The following is a 17,480-nucleotide window of genomic DNA, read 5'->3' on the forward strand; positions in this document are numbered from 1 at the left end:
ACCAGCATTTTCAATTAATGATAAAATGGCTGCTGAGATGAGATTGCTGGGTCATTCTGCTCATGAGAGCTTGTCCTGGGTTTGATGAAGGTTGGGTACCTTCTAGGGCATGTTCTTATTTTCTGCATACTTAGCTGTAGTTAGTAGGTTATGATTTGGGTCTTTCATTAATGCATCCCCCAACCACCACTCCAAGAGTAAAATAATAGCTTCCTTCCATTGTACAACTTATGAGACATGGAAATTTGAAGTATATTCTCTTGAGCACAGATTTCAAATAAAATGTCCTATAAAGCTTTAGAGTCTAGGAGATCCTTGGGCCATTAACCTTAAAATTCCAGAACTAAAGACCTATTTTGCTACCAGTTTCCAAGTCATGTCTATTCCTAAATAATCATTATGGTGCTTTTTTCTTTTAATGGATTATTTCCCAAAATGGCAGAGAGGAAAAAAACACCCCACCGCATACCTTTTTTTGTTTTGTTTTGTAGGGTAAGACTTGGCCAGCAATGTCCCTAGGCACATGCTGTTTCTGAGCCATAATTATGCTTTTTAATCTACTCCTTTATGTCTGGGTCCTTAATATCCAAACTTCTATATAATTACCAAGTTCAGTGTGTGGGAATGAGAAAATTTTTTTTGCATGACTTTAGCCTATACATTATTGCATCGCTATATTATTAAAAGATATTTTCTGAACTTGGAGCTATACTACTAACTCTCTCAACTTGAAAAGACCCAGCAAAGAGATACTCCCAATCTTTGACCCATGATGTGACATTCAGATAGACAGTGACTTGATCCAGCTGAGGTCCCCTGGATTCTTGGGGGGGGATTTGAATTTGGCACTAGTGTCTTTGTTCAGAGCCTGACAGGGTCTTGGGAACCTTTCCTTTCCCATCCAGCTGTTTGTGCATAAACACAGCCATACCTCTCATTGCAGTTTGCTAAACTTGAGAGAGATTGGTGATTCTGGTTGTTAGGAGGAATTGGAAGATTAAGGTGGAAGGAGGAAAGCTGTGGCCAGTAAGTTAGGGTGCTCCATTTAATGGACTGTTATAGTTCACTAAAATAGAAGGCAACAGGAGTCTCAGTTCTCCAAAGTCAAAGTTCTCAGTCTCAGGAGTCTTTTCCCCAGAACTAAAATGATTCCACCAGTATCTCCCCCTAATATGAGATGTAATATGTATCTCTGCATTTTTTTATAGGAAGCAAAGAAATCTTTTTTATTGTTTTATTATTTCCTGTACCTGATTGAATATTTAAATAATATAGAAAGGAATAAAGGAGAAAATTAATTCCCTAAAATCTAAATACCCAACAATAATTATAAATAGCTGGTGCTCATCTTTCTGTACTTTTCTCATATATATACATATATATATGTATCCATACACACACATATACACAAACCCATATATATGTGTAAATGTAGACTTTTATATACTATTTTATATGAACAAGTTGTTTTACAGTCTGCTTTTATTTCCATTTAATTATATGTTGTGATGCACTTTCCTTCTGGTGAATACAAATGTATATCACTCTTTTGACCAGCTTCTGAATATTTCATTATAGGAATAAAAGCTATTTAATGATTTGATAAACCAAATCCTAATATATGGACATATTTTTACTTCTCATTAGCTGCTTCTATGATTACCATCCCAGTGATACCCTTTTGTATTCATCCCTGTGTTCTTCTCCAACATTTTTTTCAGGAAGAGACTATTGGACCACAGGGTATACATATATTAAATTTTGATACATAGTGCCAAATTGCTCTTGAGAACGTTTATACCAACTTAAAATTCTGCCAACAGTGGATGAAAGCACCCAAAGAAGAGAGAAATTAATTTTTCACTTTTTTAAGCTTTTCTGAATTTTACCAACCTCCAGAACTTTACCACTAAATGCCTAAAAGACAAATGTCATGTTGATTAAATTCTATAGGTTCGATATTGGTCCTCACCTAGATTGCAAAATAAGTCTTTAAATTGATGGCTTATGAAATGAGAATAAAATCAGAAATCATTAAGATTTATTTGTTCCTGAAAATTAGGTAGTGCTAACATCACTTTGTTTTTTGATAAAGTTGATAGAAAGACAAATCAAGGGAATGGCATAGTCACAGGGTACCAGGGTACCAATATTTCAGCTAGGAATACATTAAGATAAACTCATATGTATATGAATAGCTTTTTTACCACATGGAGAAATAAGGACTGGATGGATGGATTTAGAGTTGATTGAACAGCTCTATTATAGGCAGGTTGGTTAGGGAATCCTGTCACCTCTATAGGGAGGTTGCCAGAGGAGCTAGGCTGTGACCTGCCAGGATGTACAAGGAACTAATTATACACAGCCTTTGAAAACATGTTTTTTGGTGAAAATGGGAGCATCAAAGTTGTGTAGCTTACCAAAAACAATGGCAGACATTATCAGAATTGAGAAACATCTCAGCAAGATGGAACTATAGTCTGAAATTTAGTCAGTATAAGTCTAAACAAAATGTTTAGTAAGGGCCAGAAGTGGTGGCTCATGCCTGTAATCCCAATCACAGCACTTTGGGAGGCCGAGGCAGGCCGATCACCTGAGGTCTGTAGTTCAAGATCAGCTTGGCCAACATAGTGAGACCCCCATCTCTACTAAAAATATAAAAATTAAGCAGGCATGGTGGCAGGCACTGGTAATCCTAGCTGCTTGGGAGGCTGAGGCAGGAGAATTGCTTGAACCTGGGAAGCGGAGATTGCAGTGAGCCAAGACCGCCTCGTTGCACTCCAGCCTGGGCAACAAAAGTGAAACTCCATCTCAAAAACAAAAAAATTTTTTTTAATAAGGGGAAGAATGAAGTATATACTTAGAATTAAAATTCTGGTGTGTGTTTGTGTATGTGTGTGTGAGAGAGAGAGAGAGATACAGAGAGAGAGAGAGAGAGAGAGAATGGCAGAGGAACTAACAAACAGGATAGAGTTTAATCAGTTGCAAATTAGAGCATTAGCATTACACAGCAGATGGCAAAAATCAGTGGAAACTAAGAGTATATTAATTATTTCTAAATCGTGCTTAGTACATGTAAGGACACATGTGAAGACTTAGTTTCAGGCTTTATTCAAATAATTCTCTCAAAGGAGCCTTGACGTATTGTAGTAACCCCTTGTGCGATGGGGTACAGAGACAGGACTAGGAGAAGTGGGGAATGACTAGTTGAGAGAACAACGAATAGATAATGGGCATAACTGTATTCAAATATCTGAAGACGTGAGCTGCCCAAAAAGGCAGAAGTAGGGTACAACTGCAGGTACAAAGCTCAAAATATGAGTGTAGGAATCAGGGAGCATCCTATTTAAGCTGCTTAATACATTATCAAATAGGTATCGAGTCTCCCATCTCCAGTGATAAGGAATGGGGACTGGATCACCATCCACCAAGATGGCTACAAAGAGAATTGTTGTTTGGGAAAGCAGGTTGTATTAGATTGTTTCTACCAGCACAAGCATGAGTGGCATTTGCATGCGTAACACTCAAAAACTCCAAAAGTCTTCTGCAGAGAAGTAAAGCCCCATATTAACTGCTAACATTCATTCCTGCTAATGGTCCACCAGGGGCCGACTCTGTTCACATCCCAGCATATCAACTACCTACCACTTTCCCCCCTTTTCTCTTCTGCTCAAGAGAACACCTTATATGCTAAAGTGTTCAAATGACTGGGCTCCTGGGCATCCTCGCCTCTCACCTGTCTGCACATTTCTGTTCCCCGCATGACCTGCTCGTATGTGCCTTCTTCCCACCTTCACTTATGCTCTTCTCTTCCTGTAATCAGCCCCAGCTAATTTTCTTTAGATATACAATTATTCTTACAACCAATAAGAAAATAGTTCCCAAATGATCAAGAAGAAACGTGGGAAAAAAGGACATTAAAAGGGGGCTCACAGATAATGAAGTAGAAATAGATAATACAAGAATGAAATGATGCTCAGCTTCAAATTATACTTAGGGAAATACACATGGGTTACAATTTTTTACCTATAATATTTCTGAAGATTAAAGAGTTTGGAAAAACCCCATGTTAGCACAGCTTAGAGAAAGAGGTACAGACTGGATGTTGATTGACAGTTTTGAAGGGAATTTGGTAATATCCTTCCAAGTTTAAAATGTATATATTCTATTTTAGGGTTCTCTCTTGAACTTGTTTTTTCCTAGCACATTATAGAAACAGCTATGATATGTTTAAGCATCCATCTTTGTTGGAAACAAACACATTAGGACAAGCACACTGTTCCTTTGCAAAAATATTATTTTAAGCATTGTTGGAAAAAATGAAAAGCTGGAAATGACCCAAATGCCCATCACTTATTCATTCAACAAACATTTATTATATGCCCATATGTGCCAGGCCGTGCTTTAGGTGCTTGGGATGCATCTTGGAATAAAATGAAAAAAGATATCTTCCCTTTTGGAGTCTCTATTTGAACACATCAATAGAAGACTGGTAAACAAAAGTATACATATAGAGTGGAATAACATGCAACCATTAATGATGAGGAAGCTCTCCATGTTCTTCATGTGGAAGAACAGCCAAGACATATTGGAGATATTATTTTTAAAGGGTATGTATGTGTGTCTGTGCTTGCATTAAGCATAATTTTTTTTAGAAAGATTGGCAGAAAAACCTTAACAGCAGGAATAAATATTGGGGCAGACAGAGGGGGAACATTACTTTTCTTTTTATAAACTCTCTTGTACTCTTTAATTTTTCATAACTAGCATGTATAATTTACATAATAAAAACTTATAGATGTTATTTAAAAAAGAAAAATTATAAAGCCTAATCAGTAGTTCTGCTAGAGAAATAAGGCTCATATCTCAAAGGAAATGGAAAATTCCTTAACCTATCTGTAGCCATCAAGAACAAAATGATTAGGTGTTTGATGCTGTTTAGACTGAAACAATGGAAATTAATACCATAGTACTTTGGAACACAAAACCAACGACATGAGTTGGGCCTGTGGTGTTACAGGTCACGGACATGGTGGACTCATCTGCACTTGCAAATCAAATGAGAAGGCAGCCTGGACAAGGACAGGGCCAGGTTCCAGCAGTCAGGTATTCTGGGGATTTCTCCTGGGCCCATCAGCAACTAACCTTCCCCGTCTTGGAGCCTCAGTCTCCCCTCTGTAAAGTAGTAAACTCAGATTCACTAATTGAAGATGTGGCCCAGTATTAACATTTTATGAATTTAGGTTGTTCTGGCAAGTCTTTATTTATAGGGGAGAAATTTGAGATAGCCCTAAAATTCTCTAGTCTACGAGAAGGTCTCCCCAACTTTCAAGTTACCCGCCTTTTCCTGGTACTGTCAAGAAACATCAGTTACATACTTTAGTATCTATTTTTGTTCAGATGCAAGTTTAAATACATTTGGACATTTTGTACTTAAGCTATTTCAACTTCAGGGTCACAGACAACCAGGCTTTTTGGATTCGACCTTAAATAGGTGACTAAGAGACAGTGTTCTTTCAGATGTACCCATTCAATGAATTCAAGTTGATGTGTTAGGAAAAAAAAAACCAAAAACACCATATGACTCAACACAGTAGACATTTCCAGATGAAATTTGAGTGTAACTTCATCCTTTCTGGAAATTGGATTTCTGTCAGATTCACACACAGATTCACAAACTTTCCACTTTGCCTCTTCTTTGGGGGGTAAGTTATCACAGGAGAAGAGGTGGGGGTTATTGATGAGTTTTCATGTTCATGTACTGAGGGAATATCAGCTTGGACAAGGCTGTGGGAAGACCTGCAAATGATGTCCCTGTCTTGTTTGTGCATCTTTGGGGGTGTCCACAGAGACCTTCTATCCTGAGTGGAGTATGTGACTCCTCATAGAACTAAATCAACCCTAGTTAGGGTGAGCTCCAAGCGTTCTGGGTAAAGCTAGTAAGGGGGTTGAGATCCAGATGAAAGGGAGGACAGCACAGTGGGGAACTCTGATGAAGATAAACACCTGAGGAGATGTGGCAGAGAGTTGGTAGTTGGAACAATCCACTGCCATTTTTCTCTTTCCATTTGTTTTTCAACTGATTGGGAAACTGCTAATGAGCATGTTTACATTTTCTCCAGTTGTCTCACCCAAGCGTGAGACCAGCTGGGGAGAGGGATTTGTTCTCCCTCCAAGGGCCTGGCTGCCTCTCCCTGTCTGGTTCTCCTTCCAAGCTGCCAAGCCTCTCCTGGCTATCTCCACACCTCCTGGGGTCAGAACTGTGCTCAGCGCTGGCCAACACAGCCCCACCACATGTTCTGCATGGCTCACCCCATCGCTTCTCACCCCCTTTGGGGGTCATTTGTTTTGTTTTGAAGGAGGTGAGGTGCTGGGAGGTCTTAGGTTTATGCCCTTCCAGTCCTCTTTAGAACTGGGAGCAGGCCCAGATGGCATTTGCTTCCACTTCTGCGCGAAGTTCAAAGCCCTCGAAGGACAGTGTCCTTCTGTCCTCCCGCAGTTCTCAGGACACGTTCATTCTCTCTGAGCTGACCTGAGTTTCTAGTCTCCTCTGCCTGCAACCCAGTCCATTCTCCATTGCTTTACCATTCCCTACTGATGGTGGTGTCTCAAGCTTCAGACATTTTGAGGATTAACTTCACAGTGTTTTCCACATCCTAAGACATAATTTCTATGAATCCTCTCTTTGATGTGCTTGTTATAATTTGTTTACATTTTAGAGTAAACATATAACTGTCGAGCAGTTCATTTACTCCCTGTGAATTATCTTGCCTCCAAAGGTATGTGAACACCTCTCTTCATAGCCCTGTTTAAGACTCTCACGGCCCCTTCCGGAGGGCACTGCTGGCTCCTACTTAACCTCATATTCTCCTAGAATCTCATATTCTCCTAGAGTTCTACTAGAATGCTCACGCTCCAGTTTCTAGCCTATTGGCCAATTCTGTTAGTCCACACCCCGAGGCTGTTTTGCCCATTCATTAGTTAGGGAGCGGTTTTGATGATGCCAGTTCTCCCTAAACCAGTGATAATAATTTGTTGAATTATGAATGGAATGAAAATGTCGACTTCGCTTGTCAGCACAATTATAGAGTCTGAATCTCAACACCTGCAAACACTTTTTGTCCTTTCTCTTTCCTTCCTTTCTTTTTCTCTCTTCTCTTGTCTTCTCTTTCTTCTCTTTTCCTTACCTCTCCTCTTCTCTCTCTCTCCTCTTTCTCTTCCATCCCTCACTCTCTCCCTCCTTTCTTCCTTCCTTTATTTCTCCCCAGTCTCCTTTATTCTCTCCCTCCTTTCTTTCCTCCATTCCTCCCTTTTTTTTTTTTTTTGTCTTTTTACCTTTGGGTTAAAAAATTAGGATTTGATTTGGAGTTCACTTTCTAAAGAAACTCCTAACGGACCATGCACAGAATGCTTCCGCACTTTAGTAAAAGAGTCTGGGTTTTTTTTTTTTTTTTTTTTTTTTTTTCAGAGACCCTCTATTGACTTTCTGAGTTGAAACAGTTTAGACTCCACATAAAATATGTGTTGTTTACCCAGGCTCTTCATGCTCTGCATACTGTTACAGTCCTTGAAGAGCTTGTCAGTGACAAGTAAGATAAATGAATGAAGAGGACTTTACAAGTGTTTAAAAGCTAAGTATAGCATGTGCTGCCCACGACTTAATTAAACAGACCTGCGCTTAACTAAGTAACTTTGTGGTGGAAACTTCTAGGACCTTTCCCTTCCCCCAGACTCCACCACTAGCAATGGTGCTCAGGATGTTAGAAATTCCTTGGTTGTCTGCAGTTGCTAATGTGTTAGCCTAGCTATTAGCTGTCTCATTGGTTGAAGCATTAAAAGCTAATGTGGACTGTGCATAATGACTTTTGAATTTGTATTAGGGGTTGGTCAGCAACATGGACTTCTTTGGGGCTCCATTAAGATTTTATAATGTGTCCGAGTTCCATCGTTTTCAGAGGGAATTTTAAAATCAAAAGTGAGCTGCTTTTCTTTAAAGCTATGATTGGAGTGGGTGATCAGAGCCATTCCCAGGTCAGTCTTGATTTGTTTATGAAGGGGCTGGTCCTTATGGATCTGAGCAATGGGATGCACTGGTTACAAAGGAGGCTCCAGAGTCAGAGCCTCAGATCTACCAGTTATTTGAGCTCTGATTAGTTGCTTAATCCCTAAGCCTCAGCTTCTTCATCTCTAAAGTGGGAGTAACAAGAGCTTCTACCAAGGCAAATATTCAGGGCATGTGCACCTGTGTCACTCTTGGTTCTCTTGGGTTTCTGCATCTGTCATAGCAGCTATTAAAGATTTTAAATACAACCCCCACCCCTGCCTGCTTCGCAGGGTTGATGTCAGACTGACAGAATGATATGATGCCAGCACAGGGTTGTTCACACAGCAAGGGCCAAGCAGGCATTGGTTATTATTTTTTATGTTAACAGGTGGCTCTGTCTCACAATGGCAGTCTTGTTTTGCCACTATTTAGTATCCTAACATTATGAGTTGAGCATATAGAACTCTTTCTCTATAAATAATCCTTCCTCATGGGCTGCACTGGCTGACAGTAGAACAGTGGAGATGATGCTCCTGGCTACAATCATTGTCCATAACCCTTCAGGGGATTCCCCAGGTTCCTAAGGTGGCAACAAAAAGCAATTTTTTTTTTTTTAGACAGGATCACATTCTGTTGCCCAGGCTGGAGTGCATTGGTGTGATGGCAGCTCATTGCAGCCTCAACCTCCTGTGCTCAGGTGATCCTCCCACTTCAGCCTCCCAAGTAGCTGGGACTACAGGCACGCACCATCACACTTAGCTTATTTTTTGTATTTTGTTTTTGTAGACATGGGGTTTCACCATGTTGCCCAAGCTGATTTCTAACTCCTGAGCTCAAGCCACCCGGCTGCCTCTGCCTCCCAAAGTGCTGGGATTTCAGGCATGAGCCACTGCACCTGGCCACAGAAAGCAACTTAGCAACATAATTTCCCTCCCTGATTTTAGCAGGAAAAAAGAAAAGAAAAACTGCACAAAATGTGCAACAGAAACAGTAGATCAGCATCTGTCTATCTATCTATGGTGTTTGGTTTATGCTGAAGACATTCTTCCCTCACTTGCCCATTTTATAGATACAGGAAATGAGACTCAAGGAATCCGGATTCAGTCTGAGTCTCAGTATGAATGTCTGGCCAAAACTGAATTAGTGCCAGGCAGGTGTTACTTCCCTAAGGAAGGTGAGAGTTCTGTCACTCTAAGTGATGAGAACTCTCAAGAAGTATTCACGGAAAAGAGCCTGGGGGTCACAGGCATGTTAGTCCTGTGCAAAAATTAAGTACAGGCTTGTTAATTATTCAACTATGATTAGGATTTTAGCTGAGATTCTTGCAAAAGCGGATCCCAAGCTGGGCGAGGTGGCTCATGCCTATAATTCCAGCACTTTGGGAGGCTGAAGTGGGTGGATCACCTGAGGTCAGGGGTTCAAGATCAGCCTGGCTGACATGGTGAAACCCCATCTCTACTAAAAATACAAAAAAAATTAGCTGGGAGTGGTGGCAGGCACCTGGAATCCCAGCTACTCTGGAGGCTGAGGTGGGATAATCGCTTGAACCTGGGAAGTAGAGGTTGCAGTGAGCTGAGATTGTACCACTGCACTCCAGCCTGGGTGACAGGGCAAGACTCTGTCTCAAAAAAACAAACAACAACAACAACAAAACCCAGAAACAAACAAACAAACAAAAAACAGATCCCAAGACAAGATTTTACTGCAGGTAATTTATTTGAGAAGTGATCGCCAGAAACATGGTGAGAGAACGGGGCAGTGGTACAGGGAAGGGAAAAGGCCAACAAAGGGTGCATTAATGGGCAGTTTTCTACTGTAATCAACCAGGGCTCCCACTGCTGAGGACCTAGTGAGAGATTCTGGAGCACACTGTAGGGTTGTCCTCTGAGGGGCCAGGATGTTGGCTATTTATATACCATCTCCTTCCCTCACAGATTGAGAGTTGTTTCAGGCGCATGAGCTCCCCAACACTTCCCATCTGCCCCGTTCCCTGGCCAAGTGTGCAACTGTGGCTAAAGCAAAACCTCAAGCAGAGTAAGATGCATGGGCTCCTGGTGGGAAGACAGCAGCACATCCAGGACTGTCCATCCAAGCTGCAAATAAGATCTGGTGTGGAACAAGAGAGTATAGGAGGGACACTGACATTCTCTGCAACAATTAAAAATAAAATAAAATAAAATAAAAATGCTTACTGAGTAAGTATACAAACACCAGCCAAACCTACATGATGATCTACTAAATTTCTATCTGTAAATAGGGACCGAGAGAGAGAGAGCCACCTTTAACAAAGTTGGGAGGGAGAGTCCGACCAGTGTTCTGTTCTGCTGTAGATGAAGGGCAGGAAGGATGGATCAGCTGAATGAGTTCTTGGAGATCAGACCAGTGCTCAGGGACTAATGCTACAGCAGTGGATTGTGTAGATATCTGTAAAACACATAGATGCCAAGAGCCTGGCCCATTTTTCCAGAAATGTTAGTTTGACATGGATGAGTACATGGCTGTGGCTCTGTCTTAAATTCCTTCCAAATGCCACAAGTTGATGCTATTTTGAAAAATAAGGTGGTGGATTTTTGTCTCACACATGTTTCCTGCTCTCCCCACATCCAACAAAGGGATGAAGGAAGCCCGCACACATACACACGCTTGCATATCTCACATTTGGTGTTCTAGTTCCCCTCATTGACTGGTTTTCCTCTCAAGGTGATTAGAGGGCCACTTTACCGTGGGATCTCCCCAGTGTTATCTCCTTATACCTATAGCCAAGCCAACTTTCAGGTCTTAACTCAAGGGGCATTTGACCCATGGAGCCTTATTTGATGCCTCTGCCCTCAGCTGGAGGTGATCTCTGCTGCCTCTGAACATCCATTTAAACCATACCCTTGTCTCCTGCTCCTCTTCTTATACTGTTTTATAGTCAGGCTTCTGTTTCCTCGTGTCCTATTCATCTTTGCCTTACCCCCGCACCTGGACTGGACCTTACCCTTCATGACACTACTGCAGGCCTCTGGAGTCAGACACCTGGGTTTGAGTTCTGTTCTTCTACTCACTAGCTGAATAGTTATGGGCTTAGTTTCCTCATCTGTGAAAGAGGGCCCCAAGAAGAGCCATCTCAGGAGTGAGGATTCAGCAGGAGAATGCTGGCCAAACACTTAGCCTGGCACATAATTATTCTTGGCATCGTTGCAGTTGCAGATGTTTAGTAAGTGTTGAGTGAATTTCAGTGCAGTGTCCACAGTACAAGCCTTTTCATCATTTATTCTTACATACTCCCAGAAAGTTCCCCAATGCAGCACATTCCTTTAATAGCTTCCGCATCCTCTGGCTTCATTTTGTCCTCCAACTGTGACCTGAGCACTGCAACTTAGATTCTACTCAATTATGATTCATTGCTATGTGAGTCTAGTGGATGGTCAGGAAATCTCTCCTCTCCTAGATATCCCATTCTTGTCTGGTTTCCTCATCTTTTACTTGGAGACAAGAGCTGTTCACCGTGCTCTGATTAGGTGGAAACAAGACAGTAGAAGAGTTCCTGAACATTTGGGATTTCCCTGGTGGGAAACAGGGAAAGAAAAGAAAGCCTGATAGAATAAAACTGTAATTGCTGTTGTACAGTATTATCTCCATATCCCATAGCAACAGATCTTATTATATTTTTTTCTTATTTAAACCATATTCATGAAGGTTTTATTGTTAACTTGATCCAGATGACTGATCAAAGCATAGTTTGTTATTGCCACCTTGCTAAAATATTTTTAAAAGCAGTTTTAATACGACGTGTTTATCGCTACATATTGCCATTAGGCAATTGAGTCTATTACTAGTCAATCAAGGATTTTCATTTTGTTTCAAGAGCTCCTTGGATAAACTCTTCAGAAATGTCATAAGAGTTGGAATATCTGGCACCTTTTCACAGATGGTGTTCATCAGATATTTTAGTTAATGGATAAAGTTTCAGTTTTCCATATTTGACTTTTGGCACTAACAGAGGTTTTCTAAAGGCTCCTGTTCCCCCAAACGCTAGGGGATAGTAAGAAATGAAACTGATAACACCCCAACACCCCTTATTCTTAATGAGGTAAGTAATCAGGGAGGTGGTATAGTATTTCACTGGGTCCAATTATCTAAGGAATGGGATATTTCTTGAAGAAGACCAATTAGACTTTCCCAACAGCTCCAAAGCTATGCACATACTCTGCCTTCACCACTCCCAAGAATTACAACAAACAAAAACAAATAAACAGGAAAAGTTAAACTATCACATCAAAAGTTAAATACTCAACTGGCTCATCCTAGACTCACATCTTCCCTCTTATCTTTTCCACAGTAGCCTGTGTGCCCTCTCCATCCATCCATTTTTACACTCATGTACTTTGGCACACCTTTACTTAACAGCTAAGACATGAGACTCTGCCCTAGATGGGGAGTGCAAGGGCAATCCACACGAGGTACTTCCCTCAAGAGATTTTCAACCTAGTGGTGGAGAAAGCCAAGCGAACCTGCAGTTAGTTACCATTGGTTCAGATAAGTGCTGTGATGGTAGAGACCCAGGGGAGTGGCTACAGCATTCTGCTGAAAGCAGTGGAAAAGGCAGGCATAGGAAAGTTATCTCTGGAAATGATGGCGTTGAAGCTAAGACCAGAGAACTAATGGACATAACTCAGGTTTAAGGGGTAGAGAGTAAAGAGCAGGACGAAGAGAGAGAATAGCATGTCCCAAGGCTGGGACAAGGAGATCAGGAGGTATGACTGTGGAAGTAACTAGCAGTCACCTAGCAAAAGATACCTAAGTATGTCAAAGACCCAGGCCATTTTCCTGAGTGTGGCGGGAGCCTCCCAAGAACTTGAATCCAGGGAGGAACAGAAAGCTGATGTCACTCTGGCTATGGAATGTGTTCAATGGGAGGTGAGAGTGCGGCAGGAGAGCTGTTAGGAGGCGATGGCCCCAGTGAAATAAGGTGGCGCCTGGAAGAAAGAGGAAGTAGAAAATGAAATCTGATTAGATTTGTCTCCACAGTCATGACATAATATAGTAAAAAGAGTATAACACAGTTAGCCAAAGGCAAAAGTGTCTGGTCAGCAGTTTGGTAGACACTGCAAAGGAAATAAAAATGGGCCTCAGTGAATCGCTAAATGAGTCCCTGAGTTCCCAAGTGCTGTGCTGTGGAAAGCAATCCCTCTCCAACTCTATATTAATTTTCCTGGGTTTTTAGTTTTGCCTGCCTGGAAGATTTGCTGCTTCGGGCTTTTCAGTGGGCACCTCAAGCATCTGAGGCTACAGGGCTGTGAACCATTATATATGGGATCACCTGGTAAGTTTGCCTAGAATTATTTGAACAAACAGTATCCGTGTCCAATCCGTGTTACAAATTTCTGTAGTTTTTCTTTCATTGACTGTTAGGGAGTGTTATTTGTGACTTCTTATCTTTCCAGACCCTTGTTTAGGTGTAAACCGACATAATTGAGTGTGGATGAAGCTAGGTAGTGCAGATCTTAAAAAAAAAAAAAAAAAAAAAAATTTAAGGGATCTATTTTAAATTTGACAATTAAAGGATCAAGATTGATCAAACTGTTTTTATAGGAGAGAACACCAGCAACTAGCCAGTAAGAAATTGGTCACAGTTTAGGGGATATGTTACAAGCAAGATAAATAAAAACGATCTAGAGTATCAGACCAAACTCTCATTTTTCATCTCTGTTTCACACTCTTCTCTTCCAGCCCAGACTAATCAAAAGAAGCCTCTTCCGCTCACAATTGCTCTGTGTACATTTCCCCCAGATCTGGTATTCACATGAACAACGTGGTTTATTTATATTTCAGCACCAAATTGGAAAGATGACATCATTCATTTACAGTCTTTATCCCATGACATGCCTACTCTCCAACACCTCATTTTAGCAGACACATTTAGGACTGCATATAGCATCTTGTTTAGCTTGTACATTCTTTTATGGGATACAGTTCAAAGGTAGGGAACTTTAGGCTTGTTGCTGGTAAGAAAATAATCTCATAAAATCACAGGAGCTTCCCCAAAGGATGAGGATATTACGATGTTTACAATAGCAGAATTATTATTTGTTCATTTAGGCTCCATCCTTCATTCTCGAGCGAGTCCCTTCCTTCTTGCCCATAGCAGATCTTACAGCTCCCCTCAGGCTCTCAGAATTCTATTTAGAAGAAACAATTCCAGATTTATTAGTTCATGAGTTCAAAAGTACAGGATCCTGACAATACTGGAATTTTAGGTGTGAACGCCGAATTTCAGAATCTCATGTGCAATGGCAGACTGACTAAGGGGAATCTCAGTACTTAGTCTGCAGCAGCTCCACTGACCTGCTCTTTCTCACAAAGCATAACTTGCCCATTGGGTCTTCTGACACTTTAAGTAGACAAGTGAAGGATGGAAATGCTCTCAGCTGCCAAAGGTTGCCTGGGATTTTTTTATTTAATTTTAAGTGGATCTTTCCCTCTATTTTTATTGTTTTTATTCATATACACAGTTTTTTTTAACATTCACTTTGGGGGCTTTCAAATATTGTACACATTTTTTAAAAAGGAGTGAGTAAATCATGAGACATCCTCTGGCAGATAGAATTGGGATGTGAGGTGTTTCCAAAACTTAACAGAACCAAAGCATTTTATGGGAAATCTCTTTCTACCTGTTCAGCTGTTTGCCTTTTCTGCTAGCAGCAAGACAAGGGAAACAGCCTGGAGATTGAGAATTGGATGACCCAGAAAATCTCCATGTTCTATATCAAGAAAGAGACTCTCGGGACTGAAATCTACACCTTACCTTTCTAGCTGCCAAATGAGGATAATAATTGCTTCTGGGAAAGTATTGAGAATAAGTTGGATTGTATGTGAAAAATACTATAAGAATACACAATGTTAGGCCCAGACTTTTCTTTATTGTCAGTGTGTTATTTATATTACATAATAAAACTCCAACTGGTTGGAGGCTCTGCCAACCCCTGACTTCTGGCTCTCTGAAAGTACTGTTGGTTCATTGTCATCTTGAGCCACCAGTGGGATTGTTATGGCAACTCATGAAATGAAATGTCCTCAACTCTCCGTGACCCTCCCTGCTGAAAACAAACATGCAGCTTGTCTCTAGGATGGCAGCATCCCTCAAAATCATGGCCCCTTCATTCTTTTGGTCACTCATTACAGCAGGATGTATTGCATATCTACATCTGCTAGGCCCTATGTGAGATTCTGGGGAGAGGCAGATGAAAGAAATAGCTTCAAGGTCTATGGACATACGGACGGATAAATCTGTGGTTATAGAGCCATGGTGCGCAGGAGGCACGTGTCACCCAGCCTCAAGGACAGGGTCAGGAAAAGGCTCCTAGAGTAAATAGTTTGAGTTAGCCAGTCATAGAAGTTAAAGGTGAAGAAAGGGGCCAGGGAGGCATTGCAAGCAAAGGAAGCAGCACATACAAAGGAGGAAAAATGTCTTACAGCAAACAGTAACAGCAGTAACTATAGTAATGACAGCATTTGACTTTCATTGCCAGTTACTGGACTGGCACTTGAAGTCTATCACATCATTTGCTCCTAGCAGCAACCCCAAGGAAAGAGGCACTATTACTCCCATTTTAGAGTTGAGGAAATTAAGGTTTATAGTTTACTCTCTTGAGGTCACATAACCAGCAAAGAGGTGGAGCCAGGACTTGAATCCCTTGAATCCAGGCAGGTCTATCATCAGACCCATATTTCCTGACTTTCTGAGCTTGATAATTTTGTTTGCTCTTTTCCCGTGGTCTTTAGGCATTTTTCTAGATTCTGAGAGCCTGTCAGGCCAGTTCATCACTGGTCCATTTCCTGCCGTGCATAATAAAGCAGTACGCTTCTATGGCCCTGGGGGTTTAACCATGACTCCAAGTTGCCTCATGTGACAGGCATCATGGATTGTAAATTAGAGTGGTCAGTTCTTCTCCCATTGACTTTGTACCTTTTGCTCAGTTCCCTCAAGGAAGAAAATCAGTTAAAATGTCCGTAGAGAGCCATTTCCCAAGAAGTCATCATAGCAGTAAACCATCTCCATCAGTATATTTGCATTTGGCAGCTTTTGAGTGGATTTCTCTGCCTTGTCTTGTGAGACCATTGTCTCTCTGTAGTTCTGTGTTTCCACCCGGCCCTTCCCATCTTTCCATCCAGGACTTCCATCTCCAGCTTGCTCTAGAGTGTCCATCTAGAATCTCAGTCATAATTGTTGGTACTCTGCGATTGCAAGCTCGCCCTGGATCTCTCTGATTGCTTGACAATGTAAAGCAAAGCACCTTAGAGTATGTCCATTTTTTCCCTTTTAAATCACAAGGAGGAAGTACATTAACATTTACAGGTGTAACATAATAGCTTTAAGGATGTGACAAAGCTTTTTTCACCAAAGTTAATGGCATGGTGCTTTCCTTATTAAGTTTCAACTTGACTAACAGTGAAAATTCCTGGATTAGGAACAAAGGGATCCCTATAGGTACTATAATTAGGCCCTGAATCTCTTTGACTGATCTTCTAGCTCCTGATGGAATCTTCCTTGGTTTTTGTTCTGCACAGACCCAGAACAGAATGAAGTTGATGGCAGACAACTATGATGAGGACCATCACCATTACCATCATCACCACCATCACCACCACCATCGATCTCCTGGGAGGTCGCAACATTCCAATCACAGGCCCTCTCCGGACCAGGTCAGTTTCATCGCTGCTTACCTCCAAGACCCCTTTTACCCTTTAGATATTTTAAGATAAAATAAATAATCCTCAAGAAATAATAAACAGCATAAAGTGATACGTTCTTTGAACTGAAACTAATAGCTTTGGTATTTATTTCCATCAGTCAAGGAATCTAAATGTTTTTCTTTCTCCTTCCTCTTTAAGGTTTTGTCTTTTCTTGTTTGTGTTATGCATTTTCTTTCCTCCCCTCCTTTCTTCTTTCATAGATATGTAGTCTATTGCTGGCTCGGTATCTCATGGCGGGTTACTTTGGAATGTCTTTTTCAGAGTTTTAAGAGAAAGCACTTTGTTTCCATGAGCTTGGCAACCAGAGAAGCCTTGAGTTCGCTGAGCACTTTCCTAGAAAATTCTTAGTGATGCAAATTAATGGTGGAGTAAAACAACAAGGAGAGAAATCCGTTTTGCTGGCATTTTAGCCAGTGAAGTCAAGGAGTCTGGTTTATTTGATTTGGACCCTATCTCCTCCCTTGACTAAGTAAAGCACATGAAAAGATGGATTGACAAAAACAAAACCGTCTGTGGTTTTACAGCAATATTTACATTCACCCACCAAATGCAAAAACTATTTACAGTGTTTAGTATTAAAACTCTTGAAGGTGAATTTTATGGAAATTAGGAAATTAAATGCAAACTAGCAGGATAATATAGTCAATATGAGCAATATTTCTTACTTCATTGTACTAAGATTCTCGCCTCCCCCTGC

At 40.9% G+C, this 17,480-nt stretch overlaps 1 protein-coding gene across 15 annotated transcripts in view; it reads left to right on the top strand.

Annotated features, from left to right (window-relative positions):
• The window catches only part of ERC2 (ELKS/RAB6-interacting/CAST family member 2), a 970,222-nt gene that overhangs the window by 753,393 nt on the left and 199,349 nt on the right, over positions 1-17,480 (top strand). For all 15 annotated transcript variants that reach the window (XR_012090621.1, XR_012090622.1, XR_012090620.1 and 12 more), the window contains one exon: positions 16,598-16,732. Coding sequence is in view for 11 of the 15 variants with exons in the window: in XM_073010025.1 (XP_072866126.1) it covers positions 16,598-16,732 (135 nt within the window). In the remaining 4 variants the exon portion in view is untranslated. The remainder of the gene's footprint in view (positions 1-16,597; positions 16,733-17,480) is intronic.

This window comes from Chlorocebus sabaeus, chromosome 22 (assembly GCF_047675955.1).
Source record: "Chlorocebus sabaeus isolate Y175 chromosome 22, mChlSab1.0.hap1, whole genome shotgun sequence".
NCBI classification, from domain to species: domain Eukaryota; kingdom Metazoa; phylum Chordata; class Mammalia; order Primates; family Cercopithecidae; genus Chlorocebus; species Chlorocebus sabaeus.